The sequence below is a fragment of the Ipomoea triloba genome, chromosome 6, assembly GCF_003576645.1.
Source record: "Ipomoea triloba cultivar NCNSP0323 chromosome 6, ASM357664v1".
NCBI lineage: Eukaryota > Viridiplantae > Streptophyta > Magnoliopsida > Solanales > Convolvulaceae > Ipomoea > Ipomoea triloba.
In genome coordinates this window covers 19,781,844-19,807,411 of record NC_044921.1, presented here as the reverse complement: position 1 = coordinate 19,807,411, position 25,568 = coordinate 19,781,844, and the positions used below count along the sequence as shown (strand labels likewise).

General features: G+C 34.4%; 3 protein-coding genes and 2 long non-coding RNA genes across 5 annotated transcripts; 3 read left to right on the top strand and 2 right to left on the bottom strand.

The window, feature by feature from the left end:
* Positions 1–611: 611 nt before the first annotated feature.
* LOC116023625 (G-type lectin S-receptor-like serine/threonine-protein kinase At4g27290) lies at positions 612–3,618 on the top strand. Its single transcript, XM_031264628.1, has 7 exons — positions 612–1,896; positions 2,037–2,129; positions 2,237–2,364; positions 2,437–2,647; positions 2,731–2,968; positions 3,051–3,201; positions 3,304–3,618. The coding sequence occupies exons 1-7, from the start codon at positions 612–614 to the stop codon at positions 3,616–3,618; spliced, it is 2,421 nt and encodes an 806-aa protein (XP_031120488.1).
* Positions 3,619–5,660: 2,042 nt separating this feature from the next.
* Positions 5,661–8,819, top strand: LOC116022656. Its single transcript, XR_004099255.1, has 3 exons — positions 5,661–5,735; positions 8,134–8,328; positions 8,475–8,819. It is a non-coding gene; the product is annotated as an uncharacterized LOC116022656 (long non-coding RNA).
* Positions 8,820–10,383: 1,564 nt separating this feature from the next.
* LOC116023624 (G-type lectin S-receptor-like serine/threonine-protein kinase At4g27290) lies at positions 10,384–13,603 on the bottom strand. Its single transcript, XM_031264627.1, has 7 exons — positions 12,328–13,603; positions 12,048–12,164; positions 11,743–11,864; positions 11,424–11,634; positions 11,047–11,284; positions 10,768–10,918; positions 10,384–10,692 (listed from the first exon to the last, which is right to left on the bottom strand). Exons 1-7 carry the CDS (start codon positions 13,601–13,603, stop codon positions 10,384–10,386), a joined length of 2,424 nt encoding a protein of 807 aa, XP_031120487.1.
* Positions 13,604–18,384: 4,781 nt separating this feature from the next.
* Positions 18,385–23,643, top strand: LOC116022657. Its single transcript, XR_004099256.1, has 3 exons — positions 18,385–18,423; positions 23,121–23,175; positions 23,515–23,643. It is a non-coding gene; the product is annotated as an uncharacterized LOC116022657 (long non-coding RNA).
* Positions 18,405–24,574, bottom strand: LOC116022648 (G-type lectin S-receptor-like serine/threonine-protein kinase At4g27290). Its single transcript, XM_031263434.1, has 7 exons — positions 23,255–24,574; positions 22,652–22,792; positions 22,344–22,504; positions 19,704–19,911; positions 19,247–19,484; positions 19,022–19,172; positions 18,405–18,940 (listed from the first exon to the last, which is right to left on the bottom strand). Exons 1-7 carry the CDS (start codon positions 24,570–24,572, stop codon positions 18,650–18,652), a joined length of 2,508 nt encoding a protein of 835 aa, XP_031119294.1. The 5' UTR covers positions 24,573–24,574; the 3' UTR covers positions 18,405–18,649.
* Positions 24,575–25,568: the final 994 nt, after the last annotated feature.

The following is a 25,568-nucleotide window of genomic DNA, read 5'->3' as shown; positions in this document are numbered from 1 at the left end:
AAAATTTTTTTTTTTTTTTTTTTTTTTTTTTTTTTTTTTTTTTTTTTTCAGTCATTACTTGAAGATATGTACCGGACAAATTAAACAAAAGAAATTTTTTTTGGAGGGACAATTACATACGAATACTAAACTAAAACTAAATTTGTTAAGTTTCGAAAATTATGTTTTACACTTTTACTTTATTCATTCAATCACCTTTTCCAATGAAAATTTCATGTTTGGATTTTACAAATATAAAATGGAAGAAACCAAGAGTGCAATCTTGAACAATCACATGTATATTATCATATACCATATCACTACTTAAATGTACCAGCAGCCGTTAAATAATTAATGATGCCAACCAAGAAACAGAAAACAAAAAAAGTCCACTCTTTTTTTTTTTTTAATTGACTTTATGAAGGTATGCCCATTCTTTTTTTAGTAAGGCACATCGTTAGCATGTCTTCTTTGTCGACATTAAAATACAGAGCCATTTCTGGAAACAAAGAGGTCACATTGTTGCCCTTTTTGTCACCAGGCCATTCCAATCCTCAGTTTCTAAATCAATTTTCTTTTTTATCCTGTAAAGGATTTACAAACTTCATGCGAAAATCCTCTGTAAACAGAAAATGGAATCAATAGAAGGGCTGAGGCTCTACTTCTTTTGCTCCATTTTACTATCTCTATTCACATTTTGCACCTCAGTAGACACCATAACCCCAGATCACCCCATCACAGATGGCACTACCATAGTTTCAGCCGGTGGCAACTTTGAACTTGGATTCTTCAGCCCTGGAAAATCCAAGAACCGATACGTTGGCATTTGGTACAGCAAGATGCCAACTAAGGATGTGGTCTGGGTTGCTAACCGAGAAACTCCGCTAAACAACACTTCTGGCAAGCTAATGCTCAAAGACAATGGGATCCTAGTACTCCTAGATGGCAGCAATGAAGAAATCTGGTCATCGAATTCATCAACATCCTTGAAAAATCCAGTGGCCAGGCTTTTGGACACTGGAAATCTTGTTGTGAGAGAGGGAAATGGCCATAGTTCCAAAAATTCTGCCTGGCAGAGTTTTGATTATCCTGGGAATACTTTTCTACCAGGCATGAAGGTAGGCCGGAACTTAGCCACGGGCCACGCTTGGAGCCTGAACTCATGGAAGAGCCCTGATGATCCTGGTTTAGGTGAATACACTGAAATGCTGGACCTTAATGGATTCCCTCAAATTTTCCAGTTCAGAGGTGCAAACAAATCTGCAACTTTCAGACACGGGCCATGGAATGGAAAGACGTTTACAGGCGTGCCATACATTAAAATCAATCCATACTTCACATTTGAGTATGTTATGGATGACACAGAGATATACTACAGATATGAGCTTATAAATAGCTCGGTTCCTTTCCGGGTTGTAATAACCCCAACTGGCCTGATTCAACGCTTAACTTGGATCGAACGCACCAAAAGCTGGTTTCTTTACTCCACAGCACAGGCAGATATCTGTGACCACTATGCCATGTGTGGAGCTTTTGGCAAGTGCAATATCAACAACTCCCCTCCCTGTGACTGTCTCAAAGGATTTATCCCAAAATATCCTCAACAATGGGATGCCACGGATTGGTCAAACGGGTGTGCCCGTACAACTCCTTTGGATTGTGGGGATGAGGACAGGTTTTTTGTTTACACAGGGCTAAAATTGCCTGACACACGCGATTCCTGGTACGACAGGAACATTAGCCTCGACGAATGTAAGAGATTGTGCTTGAAAAATTGCAATTGCTCGGCCTATTCTAATCTGGATGTTCGAGATGGTGGAAGTGGATGTTTACTCTGGTTTGGAGACCTCACTGATATTAAGGAAAATGGTGAAATTGATCAATATGTATATGTGAGGGTAGCTGCATCAGATTTTGGTAAGCATTTCATTGTGTTACTAAAATAAAATTAATTTCTGCTCTGATCTTGTGTAATAAAATTCTTGGTACTATAGCTGTGGATAAAGTTTATCTGTCAATATGAATACTATTAATAGGGTGAATTAAAATTTTGACAGATCTGTATCAAAATGGACATAAGAAACATGAGGTGATCAAGATAGTCATACCAGCAATTTCTGGATTACTTATTCTCAGCTTTTTGGGTTGCTGTGCAATAATACATAGAAGGAAAAGAGGTCAGATTTATCACTCCTTTTCATCTTTAGATTTATGATTTGATTGATTTCTAAATATTCTTCAAATTCCTGTTTTACAGCAGCTAAAGTTCATATCAAAGAAGACCATGATTTACCATTGTTTTCTTTGGAAACTGTTGTTTCTGCAACAAACAACTTCTCTTCCGCTAATCTTATCGGAGAGGGTGGATTTGGACCGGTTTACAAGGTACTTAACCATTGCGAGAAATCAAATTAAAGACTATATATTTATTACACATGGTGGGTAAAACTATTGCAGGGCATGCTAATAAGTGGCACAGAAGTAGCAGTTAAGAAGCTTTCAGAAAATTCAGGCCAAGGTGCTCAAGAGTGGGAGAATGAAGTGATCACAATTGCCAAACTTCACCATAGAAACCTTGTCACACTTCTTGGTTGCTGCGCAGAGGGAGGACAAAGGATGCTAATATATGAATTTATGCCAAATAATAGCTTGGACTATTTCATATTTGGTTTGATTTTCTTGAATCCTAACACTGAAAGATCAGGATACTAAAATCTCTCATACTGACCTGACCCAACAATATGTATGCAGATGACAACAGAAAAAGAATGCTTACATGGCAGAAGCGCTTCGAAATTGCTGTGGGAATATCACGTGGACTTCTTTATCTGCACCAGGACTCGCGGTTCAAAATAATACATAGAGATCTGAAGGCAAGCAACATATTACTGGATGCGGAATTGAATCCCAAGATTTCTGACTTTGGCCTTGCTAGAATTGTTGGAGAAGATGATGCTCTAGCAAAAACAAAGAGAGTCATCGGGACATAGTAAGTTTTATCAGTCACCAAAACATTAACTCATTGCACTAATCAATAACTTTAGTTGGAGCTGATTTTTAATTTGGTGCAGCGGTTACATGTCACCCGAGTATGCTATCGATGGCAAATTTTCAGTAAAATCAGATGTTTTCAGCCTCGGAGTGGTTTTGTTAGAACTCATTAGCGGAAGAAAGAACAGGGCGTTTCATCATTTAGAGCATCATCACAATCTTCTTGGTCATGTAAGTATATATGATTTTTGCTAACCTACCTGTGTTAAATAAGACACAATTAACTAACTAGTTTGATTATATATATATATATATATATATATATATATGTAGGCATGGCTTCTATGGAAAGACGGCAACCCACTAGATATAATGGATAATTGTCTGGCAGAATCATCGTATGTGGAATGTCAAGTACTAAAGTGCATTCACGTAGCTCTTCTCTGTGTTTCGAAATTACCAGAAGACAGACCAACAATGGCATCCGTAGTTTTCATGTTAGAAAACGAGAAAGTTGCTTTACCTCAACCTAAAGAGCCAGGTTTCTTCCTAGAAACGAACTCAACTCCACCATCTCCGATAAATGAGGAAAGCTGCTGCTCTGAAATTGCGACGATGACGTTCTGCAGCATTCTTCAAGCTAGATAGAAAATCAACATAATTATATTTCTTGTGCTGACATGAATGATTATGTTTTTTTCCTTCTCTAAAATGAGATGGTTTCATAGCTTTTTCTTATTATTAGATTCCTTCTTGTTAATCGCATTCCAATTGAACGATTTGTCCGATGTGTTACATCTTAAAATGCATGTACTAATATGGAAGAGTGTTGGAAATGAAGTGCATGAAGGACTTCAACATATCTCGTCCAAGTTTTCCTAGTTGAGTTGTTATGTCCCATTAATGATGAGTTATAACTTAAATATGGAACTTTTTGAAAAAGATTTAACAAAGTTGGAAATATTTTGTGTGGACAACATAATGGAAAAACTATAAGAGATAATCATTTTTCTATTAAGCAAATGTTAATCTCAACATAATTTTTTATCTCTACCAACTACCATGATATCCTCGTTATCATTTCAAATTGAAAGTCATAGGTTCGAACTCGTTGTTGGGAGCTTAGTGTTTTTTGGGATATAAATGTTTGAAAAAGTATAGGACAAATACTACATTGTAAATAATTATGAATGTTTCAAAGAAAAAGAAGAATAATAATATTTTTGTTTCATTCTTTCATTTTTGGGTTGTTCTCCCATTGCCCTCACTCGTGCCGGTCACTATCGTTTTCTGTTGGCCCCTGATTCTACCAGTCACCACAGTTTTCTATTTATTAAAATAATAATAAAATAATATTTGTGAATTTCTAGTCACTCATAATACAATTTTAATTTAAAAATTATATAATTAATTAATTATAAAGATTAACAATAACTATAAAAAAGATGTAAATAAATAGTAACTTTCTATTATTTTTGTGATACAATCTAACCTTATCAATAGTATTTACTCAACATAATTATGCCAACGTCTTTGATTGTTTAAGTTAACTATTAATATGTAAAATAACTTAAAAAGTATACATATATTTCATAATAATAAAAATAAAAATAAAAAAAATAATTATTATTTAATAAAAGAATTAAAAAAAAAAAAAAAACCAAAAGGAGCCGCGCGGCTCCCCTTTTGTTTTGCCACTTTTCCCACATCGGTGGGAAAAGTGGAATGGGAGCCTTGAGGCTTCTATAAAAGGAGCCTCAAGGCTCCAAGTTAAGCGTAAAACTTGCCCATCAGTCGATGGGCAAGAAGGGAGCAAGCCCGATTGGCTCTAGCATTAGCCGAAAGGGCAAGTCTCCAAAGTAATAATTTTTAGAGTTAATACCACAAATGGTCCTCTACTCGACTTTTAATTTGATTACAAATGGTCTTTTGACTTTTATTTTTGACCACAAATAGTCCTTTTGTTAAAATTTTTGTTAAATAGGTGTTAAATCTAGGGGTATTATTGTCAAATTGATATATATAATGTTCATAAAATAAAAATGTTTAAAATTTTTCACCAACAAGCATAATTGAAACAAACAAATATAAATACTCATAAATAAAAAGACAATGATTTAATATTAGAGCTATCTATTTTAATTTAACCAACAGACTAAAATGGAAGAATTTTTAAAAAAAATCTTGCTTTCATCATTTTCATGGTTGTTCATACATGGTCGATTAATAATTTTCACTTTTCATTAACTGAAAAGCTGGGATTGAATTAATATAATTAATCAAGTACAAATTGCGAACATTAATCATGGACTTTTATTTAATTTGTTCATTTATATAAGTTCTCACGTCCATTTTATTTTTATATTTATTAACTTATTTTTATATTTATTAACTTAATGTTTATTAATGTTTGAAATTAATTATGTTGTCATATAATTCTGAAAAAGAATTAATCATAATAATATTAATCAATTTGAAGATATTACCCATAGATTTAACACCTATTTAACAGAAATTTTAACAGAGGACTATTTGTAGTCAAAAATGAAAGTCAGATGACCATTTGTGATCGAATTGAAAGTCGAAAACTAAAAGAAGTACCCCAATAGTCAGAGGACCATTTAACACTCTAATTTTTATTTAGATACTGTCTTCGGTTCCTCCCCTACGACGACGACGATGGGTAATTATTTTCTTTCACGCTCTCTCTGTCTAAAATCTCATCTGCTCTACCCAAGCCAGCCTTCTCCGAAAGCAACTTTGAGGTGCCCTCACTCCCTTTCTCTTTTTATTTTTTGAGTTCACGGCATTATTGCCTTCCCCCTCCCCTTTTTATTTTCTTAAAGAAAATTCTGGGTTGTTTATAATTTTATATAATACATGGATCGGTGATTTTCTTGTGGATCTCTGCCTCTTAATATTTTTAGTGGGTCTTTTTGGATTAAGGATTCTGTTTTCTTGCGCTTATCTTTCACTAAATACTTTGTAAACTCAAATGTATATTTTTCTGTGGTATGGGTTTCTTTGAATTCAGGATTCTGTTTGGTTTCTTTGAATGATTCTGTTTTCTTGGGTTTATCTTTCACTGAATTTCTTTGGATGATTCTGTTCTCTTGAGTTTATCTTTCACTGAATACTGTGTAAATTCAAATGTATATCTTTGTGTGTATGGGTTTCTTTGAATTCAGGATTCTGTTTGGTTTCTTTGAATGATTCTGTTTTCTTGGGTTTATCTTTCACTGAATACTGTGTAAATTCAAATGTATATCTTTGTGTGTATGGGTTTTGTCCAGTATTGATGAAATTTAAATTGAAAGTTCTATAATGTATATCTTTGTGTGGTATGGGTTTCTTTGAATTCAGGATTCTGTTTGGTTTCTTTGAATGATTCTGTTTTCTTGGGTTTATCTTTCGCTGAATTTCTTTGAATGATTCTGTTTTCTTGGGTTTATCTTTCACTGAATACTGTGTAAATTCAAATGTATATCTTTGTGTGTATGGGTTTCTTTGAATGATTCTGTTTTATTGGGTTTATCTTTCACTGAATACTGTGTAAATTCAAATGTATATCTTTTTGTGTGTATGGGTTTTGTCTCTGTGGCAATATTGATGAAATTTAAATTGAAAGTTCTATATTCTGGGTTTAATTTTGTGTACAAAGATCAGTGAATTTTTTGTATATCTCTTTAAAAATACTGTTGAGTGGACAAAAGATTATTGGACCTCTTGATGTTTTTAGTGTCTTTTTGAATTCATGATTCTGTTTTGTTGGGGTTATCTTTCACTAAATACTGTTAAGTACTGTTTGTAAATTCAATCGTATATCTTCTTTTCTATGGCTTTTGTCTCTCTGGCTAGGTTTCTGTTAATTTATAGTCATTATTTGTGGCTATTGGAGTTCCTTTGTTTGTTTGTTTGTTTTTTTTGTTTTGTTTTGTTTTGTTTTGTTTTTAATATAGTGATGAATTGGGTACGCAATGCGCTTCAATTTAAGGTGAATCCTTATTTGATTCTTTTTGGTGTGGGCTTGTGTGAAGTTTTTCATTTTTGGATATATTGAATTGTATTTTGTTAAATGTGCTTTAATTTAAGGTGGATTGTTATGGATTTTTCTTGATAGAGGTTGTGTGCTTTTATTATTAAGTCTTTTTAGTTGTTTTTGATGTAACTTAAGGTGAATTTGTATTGATTGTTCTTGATGGGGCTTTGGGTTTCTTTCATCATTATTTGTTCCGTTTGTTGTTGATATATTAAATTGAGATAATTTGACACACTGCAGTAAATAAAGTGAATTGTGTATGATGTTCAGTGGTTTCAAGTGTTCTTTTAGTTTTTGAACAGCATTTTCGTGTGATCTTTTTAGTTTTTGAATGATTTTCAGCTTGTTATTGTTCTTTTTAATTTTAAAAATGATTTTTAGTGTTTCATGTATTTTTTAGTTCTCAAAATAATTTCCAGATTTTAAGTATTCTTCCTTGTTTTTAAAAATTCTCTTTGATAATATCTACTGTATCTTTTTATTGTTTTGTTGTGTATTTTCTCATTTTATAATTAGGTATTTATATTTCTGATCTTTTTGAGTTATTTTTATGTTTTCTTCAAGTTTTCAAGTGTTCATTTTTTTAATTCGTTTCAGAGTTAAATTTTTGGAAAATATTTGCATTTTTAATCTTGTTTTTCTTACATTTTTGAGTTCTTTTACCTTTGTTCATTATTCTTTTACCTATTTTTAGTTTTGTTGTGTATTTGCATAATTTATTTTTCAGTTTTGTACTTATATTTCTCAAATTCCTTTTTGAGGTACTTTTAGCAATTTTTTTTTGTATAGTCTTTGTACATTTTAATTGGCCATCTAGAAATGTGCTTCATGGTATATGATGGTTGAAATTTATGAATGATGTGGAGTAGCTCTGGTCATAGTGTAATCACTGCGAATATGGTATTCAAAGAAAATATTGATGCATGGTATCTATAACACAAACCCTTAATTGGTTTGTGTTATAAATGAAACCAACAAACTATGGATTTATAATCTTGAAAACTGCAAATGTATGTGTTATGCCCTAATTGGTTTGCAAGAACTATTGTCCTTTTTGTTTTTTGTTTTTGTTTTTACTCAATTGCCTTCTTAAAATTGAGTGTTTGTTACCCTTTTGTGCTTAGTTTAAATAGGGCTGCTTAGGGACAATATATATCTCCACTTCAACTAGGGATGAAGTGGAGAGTAGAGCTAGACGAATTGATGGCAAAGAGAGAGCTTCGGATCAACCATGTAGATTGAGAACCACAGATTAGAGAAGGAAATTGGTTATGCATAATGCATGACAAAGTATATCGGTGCACAACATAAATGCATAGGTATTTACACTCTTAAACTAGATCTCTAATATTGTTTTGTTTGAATGATGACATAAGGAGAAATCTTAAGTTTGGTTTGAAAAATCATTTAAATATTGTAGTTGAAAAAATCAACATTTTACATCAAAGTGTCCATTCCACTATAGGGCGACATGGGATGAGAATAGAGACAAATTGAAACAAATTGTACTATATTGGGTGAAGATACCATGTCATATGTAGAGAGACAATAATGTACCCACCTAAGAAGTTAGCTTGTTTTCATCTAAGCTTCAAGGGTGCTAAATGTCATGCTAGCAATTTCAAAGCTGCATAATTCCTAATTTGTCGAAGATGTCAGCCAAATTTCTTTCTATGAAGAAGCCAGGTTCTTTTGGATTAGGTAAATCAACTTCCTCATTTTCAAGAGTGCTAAATGTCATGTTAGCAATTTCAAAGCTGCATAATTCCTAATTTGTAGAAGATGTCAGCCAAATTTCTTTCTATGAAGAAGCCAGGCTCTTTTGGATTAGGTAAATCAACTTCCTCATTCTCTAACATGAAAACTACTAATGCCATTGTTGGTCTGTCTTCTGGTTGAAACACTAAGAAGAGTTACATGAATACATCTTAGTACTTGAGATTTCACATGAGTTTTTGTCAGAATTTTGGAGGTTCGCCACCATTCCATAATAGCCAAGCTACAATATAACCGAACTAATTACTCATTTGATTGAATCGGTTAGTAAAATATGATGTTGAAAATCATATATTCTTACCTGGCAAACATCAGCTCCAAATTAAGTTTCTAATTTGTTAGTGCAAAATGCATTAATGTTTTGATGCCTTATAAAACTTACTATGTACCGATTACTTGCTTTGTTTTTGTCTTCTCACAATTCTGAGATTTCATCCCGCATCTAGTAATATGTTGCTTCCCTTTAGATCTTTATCTATTATTTTGAATTTTGAATATGGAATCTTCATGTAGGTAAAGCATCCATGTGATGTTCCCACATCAATTTCAAAGCGCTTCTGCCATGTAAGTATTCTTTTTCTACTCCTCTGCATGCATATTATTATTGTTGATTCAGTTCAGTTGACTGATTTGGCAAAGCAAGAATAATAAAATATTTTTATGAAATAGCTAATTTGTCTTGATACTGGTCTTTCAAGTTATGAATCAAGAAAATCAAACGAAATATTAAGTAGTCCAAGCTATTGCTTGGCACATATTCATATATTAGCATCCTTTGTCCTTTGTTGGCACAACAACCTAGAAGTGTAACAAGGTTTCTATGAAGTTTGGCAATTGTGATCACTTTATTCCCCCACTCTTTAGTACCTTGGCCTGAATTTTCTGAGAGCTTCTTAATTGCTACTTGTGTGCCATTTAATAGCATATGCATGTGTAATAATCTTTGATTTCTCACAAAGGCTAATGAGCCACAGTTTTGTGCAAGTCCGGTACCTAGTAAATAGGTCCAAATCCACTCTCTCCTATAAGATTAGCAGAAGAGATTTCGTTGCGGATTTAACACTTTCCAAGGAAAACAACGATAAAACAGGAGTTGAAAATAAAAATTTAGAATTCATACGTTTAAAAGATGATTTTTTCTTAATACCGTAGGAAAGCCATTTCACGAATTAGGAATAGGTAGTTATGCCACAGATTACAGAAAGAAATTCGTTATGCATAATGCATGGCAAATTATATAGGTGCACAACATAAATAAATGTTTACACCCTTAAACTAGATCTCTAATATTGTTTTGTTTGAATGATGACATAAGGAGAAATCTCAAGTTTGATTTGAAAAATCATTTAAATACTATAGTTGAAAAAATAACATTTTACAAGTGTCCATTCCATAGGGTGGGAGTAATTTAGGAGTGGGACTGTTGGAGTGATTAAGTTGGAAGCAATAGAGGGGTACAGGGGGTGAGAATAGAGACAGATTTAAACAAATTGCACTATATTGGTCAAAGATACCATGTCATATGTAGAGAGATACAATATTAATTCTAATCCCAATGTCCATCTTGGTTATGTAGCCCCTAAGAAGTTATGTTGTTTTCATCTAGCTTCAAGAGTGCTAAATGTCATGTTTGCAATTTCAAAGCTGCATATTCCCCCATTTGTAGAAGATGCTTCAGTCAAATTTCTTTCTATGAAGAAGCCAGGCTCTTTAGGATTGGGTAAAACAACTTCCTCGTTCTCCAACATGAAAACTACTGATGCTATTGTTGGTCTGTCTTCTGGTAGTTTTGAAACACAAAGAAGAGCTACATGAATACATCTTAGTACTTGAGATTTCACATGAGTTTCTGTCAGAAAATTATCCATTAGTTTTAGGGGTTCACCACCATCCCACAATAGCCATGCCTACAATACAACCAAACTAATTACTCATCTGATTTAACTGGTTAGTAAATATGATGTTGAAAGTCATATTCTTACATGGCCTAAAAGATTATGGTGATGGTCTAAATGACGAAATGTCCTGTTCTTTCTTCCACTAATGAGTTCTAGTAAAATCACTCCAAGACTAAAAACATCAGATTTTACCGAAAAGTTGCCATTAACAGCGTACTCGGGTGACATGTAACCACTGCATCCAAACATTAGCTCCAAGTTAGGATACTAATTTGTTAGTGCAATGAATTAATGTTTTGATGCTGATAAAACTTTGTATTTATTAGTGCAATGACTTAATGTTTTGATGTTGATAAAACTTACTATGTCCCGACTACTCGCTTTGTTTTTGCTATAGCATCATCTTCCCCTACAATTCTAGCAAGTCCAAAGTCAGAAATCTTGGGATTCAATTCTGCATCTAGTAATATGTTGCTTGCCTTCAGATCTCTGTGTATTATTTTGAATCTGGAATCCTGGTGTAGATAAAGCAGTCCACGTGATATTCCCACAGCAATTTCAAAGCGCTTCTGCCATGTAAGTATTCTTTTTTTACACTCTTCTGCATACATATTATTGTTGGTTCAGTTCAGTTGACAGATTTGGTGTCTATAAGCAAAGTAACAATAATAAAATATTTTTATAAACAGCTAATTTTTCTTGATATTGGTCTTTCAAGTTATGAATCAAGAAAACCAAACCAAATATGAAGTAGTCCAAGCTATTGTTTGGCATAAATTCATATATTAGCATCCTTTGTCCTCCGTCAACACAGCAACCTAGAAGTGTTACGAGGTTTCTATGTTGAAGTTTGGCAATTGTAATCACTTCATTCTTCCACTCTTGAGCACCTTGGTCTGAATTTTCTGAAAGTTTCTTAACTGCTACTTGTGTGCCAGTTAATAGCATACCCTGCAATAGTTTTACACTTTTACTCAAGCATATATGTGTATTGTGTAATATTCTTTGATTTCTCACAATGACTAATGAGCCGTAGTTTTGTGCAAGTTCAGTATGTACCTTGTAAACCGGTCCAAATCCACCCTCTCCAATAAGATTAGCAGAAGAGAAGTTGTTTGTTGCAGAAATAACACTTTCCAAAGAAAACAATGGCAAGTCAAGGTCTTTATCAATTTTAGCTCCTGTAAAACAGGAATTGGAATTTTTTTTTAGAAATCATAATTTTAAAAGACGATTTTCTCTTAACATCGTAGTAAAGTCATTTCATTTCAAGAATTAGAAATAGGTAGTTAAGCCAAATTTGCTTCAGGCTTGTAGCAATGCCTGAAAATAATCACATACTGAAAGGGAGTGACAAATCTTACCTCTTTTCTTTCTATGTAATGCTAACCAAACCAAAAAGCTTAGAATAAGTATGCCTGAAATTGTTGGTATGACTATCTCCATCACCTCATGTTTCTTCTCCCTGCTTTGATGGATATCTGTCATAAATTTATTTCATGCTCAGTGAGGGAACTTAAAATGTAGTGCCTTCTATGCAATCAATACACAGCTGGTTTAACATGCTCTGTGCTAGTGCTATATTACCAAGAATTTTACAGTAGAGTAGAAATTAAATTTAGTACCACAGTGAAATAGTCTTACCATAATCTGATGCAGCTACCCTCACGTACAGATATTGGTCAATTTCATTGAACTCCCTAATATCTTTGAGGTCTCCAAACCAGAGCAAACATCCACTTCCACCATTTCTGACATCTAAATTAGAGTAGGCTGAACAATTGCAGCTTTTCAAGCATAATCTCTTACATTCCTCGAGGCTTATGCTACCATTGAACCAGGATTGGCGAGTGTCTGGCAATTTAATGCCTGTGTATTTCAAAAATCTGTCTCCATCTCCACATTCCAATTGAGTCTTCCGGGTACACCCGTTTGACCAATCTGCTGCATCCCATTCTTTTGGGTATTTTGGGATAAATCCTTTAAGACAGTCACAGGGAGGGGAGTTGTTGATATTGCACTTACCAAAAGCACCACAAAGTGCATAATGACCACAGTTATCTGTCTGTCCTGTCAAGAAAACAGACCAGCTTTGACTTCGTTCAATCCATATTAAGCGCTGATTCGCTCCAAATGGAGTTAATACAGACCTGGTAGGAACTGAATGATCTTTAAGCTCGTATTTGTAGTATATCTCTGTCTCATCCATAAAAATTTCAATCGTAAAAATGGAGTTGTTTTTATTGTAAGGTGAACCAGTAATGATCTGTCCGTTCCATGGTCCATACCTAGTAATAACAGATTTGTTTGCCCCTTTGAACACAATAAATTGAGGGAATCCATTTACGTCCAGCATATCTGTGTATTCACCTAGAGCAGGATCATCGGGGCTCTTCCATGAGGTCAGGCTCCAGGCATGACCGGTGGCTAAGTTCTTGCCTACCTTCATGCCCGGTAGCAAAGTATTACCTGGATAATCGAAACTCTGCCAGGCAGAGTTTTCTGAATTATGCTCATTTATCTCTGCCACAACAAGATTTCCAGTATCTGAAAGCCTAGCCACTGGATTTTTCAATGATTTTGATGAATTTGATGACCAGATTTCTTCGTTGCTACCATCTAGGAGTACTAGGATTCCATTGTCTTTGATCATTAGCTTGCCAGAAGTGTTGTTTAGTGGAGTTTGTCTGTTAGCAACCCATACTGCATCCTTGGTTGGTATCTTGCTGTACCAAATGCCAACATATCGATTCTTGGAGTTTCCTGGGCTGAAAAATCCAAGTTCAAAAATTCCACCTGCTGAAACTATGGTAGTGCCATCTGTGATGGGGTGATCTGTAGTTATGGTGTCTACTGAGGTGCAAAATGTTAACAGAGATAGTAAAGTGGAGCAAAAGAAGTAGAGCTTGAGCTCTTCCATTGATTTCATTTTCTGTTTTCACAGGTTTTGTGCTTGATGTTTTCAAATCTTGTAGAGGATGGAAAAAGAAAAGTAATGTGGAAATTTTGAGTTTTCTGGATGCTCAGCAATCAAAGATTTTGACCAAATAGCAAATTTAAAGTTGAAAACATAAAATAGAAAATGAGAAATTGAAGTAAACATGCCAGAAAAAAATTAAAATTAGGTTGAAATTATGTCATGTTCAGTTTTTTGTTCTCTATTTTATGTTTTCAAGTTTTCATTGAATATTTTCTATTTAGATTACATCATTCTATGCTCACTAACCTTCATTTTTTTTTTTTTTTGTGATGTTCTTCTAAATGGTTTATAATTGCATCTCTTTATGAACATTTGTGTGAGACCGTCTCACTGATCCTTATTCGTGAGACGGGTCGGGTCGGGTCAAGGCACCATGCAAATGTCATACTTATATGTTCAAATATAACACTAATCAAGAATACAATTTTTGTTACTTATTAGAGAAAAAGTAATACATTTTTCATAATAAGTAATGTTGACAATTGCCCCTTACTTATAAGGGCAAATATAATACTTTTGTGGAAAAATGTAATACTTTTAAATTGAAATGTAAAAGTATTGTATTTTTCCTTAAAAGTATTATATTTACCCTTATAAGTAACAAAAATTTTATTCCTGATTAGTATTACATTTGAGCATATAAGTATGACATTTGTGCATATAAGTGTTATATTTGCATCTTGACCAGACCCGATCCGTCCCGTCCCATCCCATGATGAGACGGTCTTACACAAGTTTTTGTCTAACCTTATTGGCTCTAAATGGCCTAGATATTTAATTTAATAAGTTCTTTCTTTTGTATGAAAAAAAAATATAATTGTTAGATAGGTAGGTCATAGGTGTGCTGTGGTGGTAAGGGTAGGGAGGAGTTCCATTTTTATAGGAAAAATAATATTTCATTTGTTTCGTTTTATATGTATAGTTCAAGATTAACGAGACTGAAGTTATTTTGAATTCGATTTTTCATAATATTGAGTTTAATATTGGTATATCAAATTTAATTTATATATTTAGAAATTACATTAAAAGTACTATAAAACACAAAAAGTTAAATTTAAAAATAATTAAAAATACTAAAAAAAAAAGAGAGTAAAGTATAAAGAGTTTGTTTGACTAGTAAACATGATAAGTACAAATGTAAAATGGGATGTTTTTAACACAATTTATAGTTCTGATTTTGATTCTGCTTTTGGTTTAATTATTAGTGATATTAAAGAATTAGTATCGTCCATTATTGATGTTCAATTTCGTTTTGTTAAGCGATTTGCGAATCGTGCCGCTCACATTGTTGCTAGAGAGGTCGTGGTTGGATACCCCTCCTCTTTTTCTCGGAGATTGTATTGCTGATGATTTAATGAATTAAGTTTTTATTCTAAAAAAAATGTAAAATGGGATAGGAGTAATAATAATAAATGTTTTTCAATTTTTTTGAAAATTTGTGTGTTATTTTCTTCGTTCCATTCAATACCTCTAGAATGCTCGCCGGCTCGCATTAACTCTTTGAAAGCTAGCTACGTCCACATCTATGCGCCCGCCAGCGAAGAAGCATGCGCATGCATGGAAGGTCAGAAATCGGACGAAGAAAATATAGTCAAATTCGAATAATACAATTATGTTTCTTAAATGAAAAAAATTTAATAGAGTACTTTAAATTGATAAAATAATGTGTTTAAATCCTAACGTTATTTATTTAGTAGATTATCACAAAGGTAATGGTTGATTAGATTAACACATAGCGTTTTGACGCTTACGTAAATTCTAAAAAACTCAACTCTTATGTCTTACGGCAATTTTAATCTAAACTTTTAAAACTTAATAAAAAAATCGAAACTTTTGTATTTTATGATAATTATATTGAATCATGTATAACAATTATATTAATACCTTTTAAAATCGAGAAATTTATATCTTTATATTTTGTAACATTTATAATTTTGAATTTAAGATAAATTAACCCATTTTATTTAGTTTGCCCAAAAATTATTTATAAATTACAACATGACATTAATTTTTAAAGAACATATGTATCAAAAAAGTCTACTTATACAACTAAAAATTCAAAATTAAAGTATTACTTTTTTTTTTTTTTTTACATATATAAAAGCATGTTCAAATATTATAACCACCAAAAATAGATAAATCAAGAATTGAATTATTTTAGAGTAAGATACTATAATTGAGTATAATTCTTACAAAACACAAAAAGTTTTAAAATTTTCTCACTAAGTTTTAAAGATTTGAATATAATTGTCACAATGTATAAATATATAAATAGGCTGTACAAATCCTAATGCAGGTATATATAGGAGACAGGTACAAATCCTAGTAAAAATAAAGAAATACAATCAAACTCAATCACTTGATGGATCGTTATACCGTGGACCCTTGTACGAAACGAGCCGTATTGTTACAGATTTTATTGTTTTTTTTTTTAAAAATTAAAATATAACTATAATTTGAACAACAACAAAAATAGTGACGAAGAAGCAAGAACAAAAAACACACATAAGTCTATCAGATCACAAAAACACACACGACAAAAGGTAAATATTTAAACAACATTGTGAAATTTGAAAAACATGGAACATAAGAGATAATACTTGGGCTTATACTCTGTGTATTCTAACATTCGAATGCACAAACACATCACAACATGTGTTACTAACATGAATACACAGAACGTTTGCCTAGAATACACAGAATATTGACACAAAATACACAAAACTCATCCTCCTAACATTCGAATGTTACTAACATGAATACACAGAACGGTTGCCTAGAATACACAGGACGTTTGCCTAGAATACACAGAATATTGACACAAAATACACAGAACTCATCTTCCTAACATTCGAATGCACAAACACATTACAACCTGTGTTAATAACATGAATACACAGAACGGTTGCCTAGAATACATAGAATATTGACACAAAATACACATAACTCATCCTCCTAAACATTCGAATGCACAAACACATCACACCTTGTGTTACTAACATGAATACACAGAACGGTTGCCTATAATACATAAAATGATTGCCTAGAATACACAGAACGATTGCCTAGAATACACAGAACTCATCTCCTAACATTTTGGTACGGGGTACACAATGCTGATCCACGATATAAATTGCCATCACTTGATATATGGTACATTTTTAATACGATTGCACAATACAATATAAAGAAAATCTCTTTCTACATAATATGGTATCAGTTTCAAAGTCGGGTTACACATCCCGAATCCTCTCTTTTTTTTTTTTGCCATCATCGCTCTCTTTTGACTTCCATTTCTAACGACATTAATGGTGACACATCAACATAACACCTTATGACATAATGTATATAAAAAAAGTCCACTTATACAACTAAAAATTCAAAATTAAAGTATTAATTTTTTTTTTTACATATATAAACGCATGTTCAAATATTATAACTACCAAAAATACATAAATCAAGAACATTGAATTATTTTAGAGTTAGATACTATAATTGAGTATAATTCTTACAAAACACAAAAGTTTGAATTTTTCTCACTAAGTTTTAAAGATTTGAATATAATTGTCATAATGTATAAATATACAAATAGGCTGTACAAATCCTAATGCAAGTATATATAGGAGACATGTACAAATCCTAGTAAAAATAAGGAAATATAATCAAACTCAATCACTTGATGTATGGTACATTTTAATATAATTGCACAATACAATATAAATAACCTAATGGGGTAGCTCAAGTAGCAAGTGAGCTCTCTTTGTGGACAACTATGTCAACATATGCATGCTCCTATTGGAAATAATTTGCTTTCAATGAAGAGATTGCTTCAATATTTTAAAAATACTCTTAATTGTGGTATTCATTTTACTAGATTTGTCACCATGGATATTCATATATATATATACTAATGTTGATTAGGTTGGTTGTCTTGATGAACATAATTCACGAGTGGCATTGCTATATTTCTTGGCTCCAATCCCGTCTCATGTGCTTATAGGAAGCAAAAAGATGGTTGTTAGGTCATCAACTGAAGCAGAGTACAAAGTTGTGTAGTTGATGGTGTAGTTGAGGTAATGTGGTTTGATGAACGGGTTGTTCCTTCAATTGCTGCTCCAGTGTTGTGGTGTGATAACTTGAAAGCTACTTATTTGTGTGTTAATCCTATTTTTCATGCAAAAACCAAACATGTTAAGATTGACTATTACCTTGTTTGAGACAAAATTGCTTCCAAATAGTTACAAATTAACTTCATCTCCACCAATGATCAATAGTTGATGTTTTCACTAAAACTTTGGCCTCATGTTTCCGTGTGATTGTATTTCTTTATTTCTACTATGGTTTGTATTAAGATTTATATAGAAAATCTCTTTTTACATATTTCATAGTCCAAACTTTATATTTACTATTTTTATTTTTAATAAGATTTCAATTTCATGTTGTATACTATTTCTTCCCTCCAATTTTAATGATTTGATTTAGTTAACTAAACTTGACTCGAATTATTTGTAATTTAATTTTATAAATAATATTAAATTTAATTTATATATTTAAAAAGTATTTTTAAATTTTTTTTAAGCACAAAAAAATATTAAATTTAAAATTTTAAAAATAAAGGGAATAAACGAATAAAGAATAGTTGACTGAATACCTAAAATAAGACAAACATTTATTTTCTTACACGAAAAAATAAATAAATAAAAGCATGAAGACATGGAATTGTACGGCTAATGCTGGAAAATGGAAATAGTTGCTTCAGTGTAAGCTTCTTTATACTTCATCACGTGAATATTTCTGGTTAGGTTTACATGTTAGCAATATGCTTGATTTGTAAATGTTTGGATAAAAAGATTTAATCAAAACGTTTAAAGCTCTGTGCCTGCTATCTGTTTGATAAAATTACTCTATGAGTGAAGCATGATACCGAAGACTCACCTTTGCAAGGATAAGGTATTTACATTTTCAAGAGTAGGATTTGTGCACTTTCTAGCGCGGGTCTAATGTTGTAATGGTGATCCTAGTTGTTGATGAGTTAGAACAATAGGCACCATTGTCTTCTGTGAAAAAACCTGGCTGTTTAGCTTGAGGCAACACGCCTTCATTATTCAGCATTAGAATCACAGAAGACATGCCTGGCCTGTCTTCTGGACGTTGTTGCACACACAATAGTCCCACATGAATTGCCCGTAGAACTTCGGATGTTGACATAGTGTGTGTGGAACTTAGATGTGGCTCAAGTAGTTCCAATGACCTTCCTTCTTTATAGAGTTTCCATGCCTGTAGAAATTAGAGCCTGTTGGCATCATTTACCTCAAGTGAATTCAGACATAAATTAGTTACATGAGTTGTAGTGCATACATGTCCGAGAAGATTGATGCCTTGATCATGAAGAAAGAATTTTGTATTCCTCTCCCCCTTTATAATCTCTAAAACCAAGACTCCGAAGCTAAATACATCTGATTTTACTGAGTAGAGCCCATGTACTGCATATTCCGGTGAAATGTAGCCACTGCATCAAAGAAAATCATGTTAGAAGTGATGAAGGTGTTTTACAATAAAATGTTCTTAAGAATATAATCTTACTATGTTCCAACTATTCGGTTTGTCTTGGCTTCTATCTCATTCCCCAAAAGACACCTTGCTATGCCAAAGTCTGATATCTTGGGCTCCATATTGTCATCTAACAAAATGTTGCTAGCTTTGAGATCTCTGTGAATGATCCTCAATCGAGAATCTTGATGAAGATACATGAGTCCCCTAGCAATCCCATTGATAATTTGGAAGCGTTTAGGCCAATCTAGCAACCTGCTTTTTGACTCATCTGCAGTAATTCTCATATAGGGTTATCATCTGGCATCTGTGTTTTCACTATCTTACAATTAAACACAAAATCAACTGAATTCTAGCAATAAATGGCCAATGTGAAATACTAACATTTCTAAGCTCTTATTTGCTAAGGTCTTTCGTACTTTATGTCTTTGTGTACATCTACTTTTGGTTCAAATGAATGAATGATGGCTATAGTTAGGACAGGGCATACCAAATATGAATGTATCAAGACTTCCATTTGGCATGTACTCATAGATCAACAATTTTTCCTCTCCATCAATGCAGCAGCCTAACATCTTCACTAGATTACGATGCTGAAGTTTTGCAATGTACTCTACTTCATTCTTGAACTCCATGGGTCCTTGTGTAGATGTTTGTGAGAGGCGCTTCACTGCTATTTCCTGTCCTCCTAGGACACCCTAAAAATTACATGTTTAGTGAGTCAAAGTTAGCACGTAAACTATACAACAATTCTGTTCCACCTAGTTCTAGTATATTCATGTCTGTTGTGTGTGCATAGGTCTAATTTGTGTCAATTATGTTATATTTCAGTCCCAGTCTGTCAGTAAAGTAGTAGTGTGCAGTAGTGTTGTGTAGTATATTAGTGTTATAGGCAGCAGTAAAGTTAGCAGAAAAGTGCAGCAGCAAAATTAGACTTGGGCAGCAGGCCAGCAGCAATGTTAGCAGAAAAGTGCAGCAGCAAAGTTAGACTTTGGCAGCAGCAAAGTTAGGCAGCAGAAAAGTGTAGTTAGGCAGCATAAAAATAGTGCAGAATTTGAGGAAGCTTGTCTCCTCTCATGTATATATAAAGATGTATCAGCTAGCTAATGTAGGGACAGAAATCAGAGAACACAGAAATATAAGTCTTTTAGCTACTGCCCACACTTAAGCTTTTCTCCCCATTTTAGTTATTAACATGGTATCAGAGCCTACTGGGCATTGATCGGCACAAAGAGGCGAGCAACCGGCAGAAGTTTCGCGGCGAACGGAGCCTCCACGCGCCGCCACGTGCCACCGTCGGCCGGAGCTCCGGCGACCGCTCGCCGATGCGTAACGGCGCGTGAGGCCATTTCTGGCAGAAATTTGTCTCGTTCGTCTCGTTTTGATGAGCCCATTTCCTGATGGTGTCACTTGGGCGAGTCTTCATCAGCTTTAGAAGCTTCGTCTCTCTTTCTCTCCCTGTTCTTCTACGGCGAACCAGCAAACCTGGATCAGCAGTGACGAACCAGCTTGTCGAGCAGTGGCGCAGCTGGGTCATTTCCAGTGACCTTGGAATCCTCTTCTCCGGTGACCTCCTCTCCGATGCTTCATCTCTCTTTTTCATTTCCTGCGCAGCAGAACGCTCCTGGCAGCAGAGCTCCCGGCAGCAGATGCAGTAGTGGCTTTCCGGCTGCTATGGTTGTAGATGAGGAAGTAATAGGTGTTTTTGATGTTGGAAGTGTTATAAGGAGGGAGGAACTATTTGCAGTAGGTTTGTTGGGCAGCATGTTTTGGGTTTTGTGTTGTTTTTAGTTAATGTAAAAAAAAAAAAAGAAAAAGGGAGGGGCAGTAGATTGTTTTGTTTGGTTTAATTTGTGGGATTGTTTTAATTTGGTCTTAAGTTTAGTTTGTGTTGTTTGAGTCATGGGATCCGTCTCATATTTAGAGTCATGCTATGGAGTAAATGAGAGGTGCGTTGTGGTGTTTAATTGGGATGGCGAAAATGGCAATCCGTCATCGGAGAAGAAAAATAGCATAAAGTTTTGGCCGAATGATAGTAGGCTTCGTGGTCGAGTTGACAATCTTGGTAGCCGAATGATAGTAGGCTTCGAGGTCGTGTTGACAATCTTGGTAGCCGAATGATAGTAGGCTTCGTAGTCGAGTTGACAACCTTGGTGGCCGAATGATAGTAGGCTTCGAGGTCGTGTTGACAATCTTGGTAGCCGAATGATAGTAGGCTTCGTGGACAATCTTGGTGGCCGAATGATAGTAGGCTTCGTGGTCGTGTTAACAATCTTGGTGGCCGAATGATAGTAGGCTTCGTGGTCGTGTTGACAATCTTGGTGACCGAATGATAGTAGGCTTCGTGGTAAACTAGAAAGACATTGACATGTTTGGTGACGAGGAGGCGTTTATTCGAGGTGTTATCACTCTACCTCATCTTACTACTGATCTACAAGTAGCTGATGTCTTTACAAAAGATTTAATACGCCAAAGACACAAGTTTCTCAATAGCAAATTGATGCTGATAGACTTACCCGCATCAATTTGAGGGGGGATGTCAGTAAAGTAGTAGTGTGCAGTAGTGTTGTGTAGTATATTAGTGTTATAGGCAGCAGTAAAGTTAGCAGAAAAGTGCAGCAGCAAAATTAGACTTGGGCAGCAGGCCAGCAGCAATGTTAGCAGAAAAGTGCAGCAGCAAAATTAGCCTTGGGCAGCAGGCCAGCAGCAATGTTAGCAGAAAAGTGCAGCAGCAAAGTTAGGCAGCAGAAAAGTGTAGTTAGGCAGCATAAAAATAGTGCAGAATTTGAGGAAGCTTGTCTTCTCTCATGTATATATAAAGATGTATCAGCTAGCTAATGTAGGGACAGAAATCAGAGAACACAGAAATATAAGTCTTTTAGCTACTGCCCACACTTAAGCTTTTCTCCCCATTTTAGTTATTAACACAGTCATCTTTCATCAAACAAAATTAAGAAATAAATATCATTCTCTGAATCTAAAATTTGACATGCCCTTTTAGTGAACCAAATGTAGGACACTATTGAGACTCAAGGTGTTATTGAAGAAACCAATAAAAGCATTTTGCTAACACACCAAACAGTTTTTGTATAGAGAAATGCCAAAGGCTGTATAATGGATTAATGGTTACCTTGTAAACAGGTCCAAAGCCTCCTTCTCCGAGCTTGCTCTTGAGCTCAAAGTTGTTGGTAGCTTTACTTATAGAAGCTAAGTCAAATACTGTTAGCTCAATCTCATCATTTTGGTTTTCATTGCTATGTTCGTAGTTGTAACTAGGCCTCCTTGAAGTTCCTACAATATGAATGATGGAGTGGCTTTTGTTTAAACTAAGGAATATAGACAATTAAGAGTCACTAATTTTCAAAAGGTTCATTTGAGCATGCATTATTTGATCTCTCTTATTCAGAATTCAGAACATGTATGAATTGCTCTGCTTACCTGTACTTCTGAGCTCTGAACCCTTCTTCCTTCTTCTACAATAAACCACCAGAATCAGGCTTAGCAGAACTATTCCAATTAATAATGGCAGGATAATGATGATTATCTTTCCGTTCTTTCCATTTGATCCTTCTTGGGTGACTGCAAATAATCAGTAAAAGAAAAATGAATTATGGATTCAAGAACTTTTCACCCTTCCCCTCCCGTAGACCCCAGTGAGATGTTTTGGGCATAGACTGCCAACTTTCAAGCCGGTGGTAGGTTAGTGTTGTATCATAAAATTGTCTTGGCATTTTTTTGGTGCGACACCATAAAAGTGTGAACGGAAAACATTGAGCAAACTATCATTAATATTCTTATGTTGTTTCATTCTAAATTCATCTATACATTGCTTCTTGTTTTAATATTTGTACTCTGAAACTATGCTAAGAACATTAACACATTCAACTCCTCCCTCTCTGTTTTATAGGTTGCACCTACTGAAAACTAGTGCTACCATGACTTGGAAGACATTATATTTTCAGGTATATGCTTTCTATTTCTGAGGTTTTTTAACATTTTCCACACATAGCAAACTGTTAGCTATTGAGTCCAAGATCATACCTATTTCAGAAGCTGCCACTTTAATATAGATGTCTTGCCCTCCCATGGGTATCACTCTAATGTCTAGTAGATCATCAGACCACATTAAACACCCCGATCCTCCATTGCGTATATCAATGTTTGAGTAAGCCATACAAGAGCAATCTTTGGTGCAAAGTGCCTTGCATTCTTCGAGTGTCATAGTCTGATTGAACCAAGATTTCTGTGTGTCTGGCAATTTGATACCAGAGTACTTGAGAAACTTGTCTCCTTCGGTGCAGTTAAGAGCTGTCCTGCGAACACAACCGCCTGACCAATCTGCCCTAAGCCAATCCTCGGGATGTCTGGGCTCAAACTTGTCCAGACATCCACAGACTGGGGAAGTTTGTATGTCGCAGCTGCCATATGCACCGCACAGCTTGTAAGTATCGCAGTTGTCTGTTGGTGACTCAAGGTAAAGAATCCAGTCCTGGGTGCGGTCAATCCAAATCCAGCGTTCTAGAACGCCGTTCTGATTCAGAACAGCCCTGGTGAGGACTGGACCAAGGAGCTGATTAGTGAAGTATGCTTGTTTCTGATTAAACACAAATCCAATTCTGTAGAAGGGACTGTGTCTCGAGTTTGGTGATCCAGTAAACCGCAAACCATTCCACATCCCAGCTCTGTACTGCAGGACTGACCTTCTTTCCAACACATTCTGTGGATAGCCATTTCGATCAACCCGATAGGTGAACTCCCCAGGAGCTGGATCTTCATGGTTCTTCCAAGATGACAGGTATGTTTCATGCCCTGTCACAAAATCCCACCCTAAATTCATGCCCGGTAAGTATGTATCCGTCAGATATTCAAAACTCTGCCAGACAGAATTCTCTGGATTGAGTGGATTCCCATCATCTGCATCTCTTACTACAAGATTCCCAGAATCCAGTAACTGTGCTATTGGATCATTCACTGACCTTGAGCTATTAGTTGACCACACAACACCATTACTACCATTCACAAGAACTAGAATTCCCGGTTTGATGACCTTAAGGATCCCTGTTGTATTATATAGAGGGGCTTCTCTGTTGGCAACCCAGACATATGTTCTGACAGATATGTTCTTGTACCATATGCCTACATATCGGTTTTTCGTTTTGTCGGGACTGAAGAACCCTAGTTCGAAGGTTCCATTAGGCGACGAAACAATGGTCTCATCACCACCATCATGTAGAGACAGAGCTGTAGTTATGGTGTCTGTTGCACTGAAACTCCTTTTAATGGGAAGGAGTAAGGATAAGAGGAAGAATAGGAATAAGCAGCCATTTCTTGATGCATTCATTCTTCCACCTCTAAGCATTCCTTTTTCTGAGGCCACTGAATATAATATGATGCCTTTTTTATTAGTTGATATAGTTACGTGAGCTTTGAATCAACAGATTATCACAGACATGTTTATGAGGTAAATGGGAATGGATTTGTCTGACTATTCTTTCCTCAAGTAGTATGAATTACTTGTATCCCATTTTATATTTCACACTTGATTGTATTGAGTATGATTGGATTTTATTTTTATTTTTTTGTGACGAAGAAAGCTCTCAGCCACTACTCGAAAATGTTCATCGAATAAACCTCGGCTTGTGATCTTAGTCTACAAAAGACCACAAGAATGTAAATCAGTCTAGGTTGCTCATAACTGACCGGCTCAAACCAAGAAGGCCAACATGTATGATAGGAACTTTTACTAATAATATACGGCATAAGCATGCATGATATACATGATGGTATCAGGGATGATCGGCATTGTAGAATTTCCTAGAGATTATATTATCAGCATTTGAAAAATTTTATTATCTAGTATTCTCTATGTCCTATTTTATCTGTTCCATTTACTATTCATTGGTCAAACTAATTTTTTTTCTTTGCTTATTTCCTTTATTATTTTTAAGTGATTTTTTTGTTTGGTAGTATTTTTAATGTAGTTTCTAAATATATCAATTTTAGATATTAAGATTAAACTTAATATTACGAAAAATAAAATTAAAAACAACTTTAGTCAAGTGTTATTAATCTAACCAGCCACATAAATTGAGAAGGAGAGAGTAACAAGATATAATATGAGAATAATGAACGTAACAATTCTTCCTACTTTGAAAAATAAATTTAAAAGTATTCTTAAATTAAACTTTAAAATACTTTGTTTTAAAAAAAAAATTAAAAAGAAAACATAATTTGGAATTGCCAATATTGACTTTTGAATTGATTTATTCGAGTGGCGTGGAATTATGGAAATTTGGTGCGGCATTTTAATGATCATAAAATGAGTTTAACAGTCAACAATTATTTCCCAGCAGAC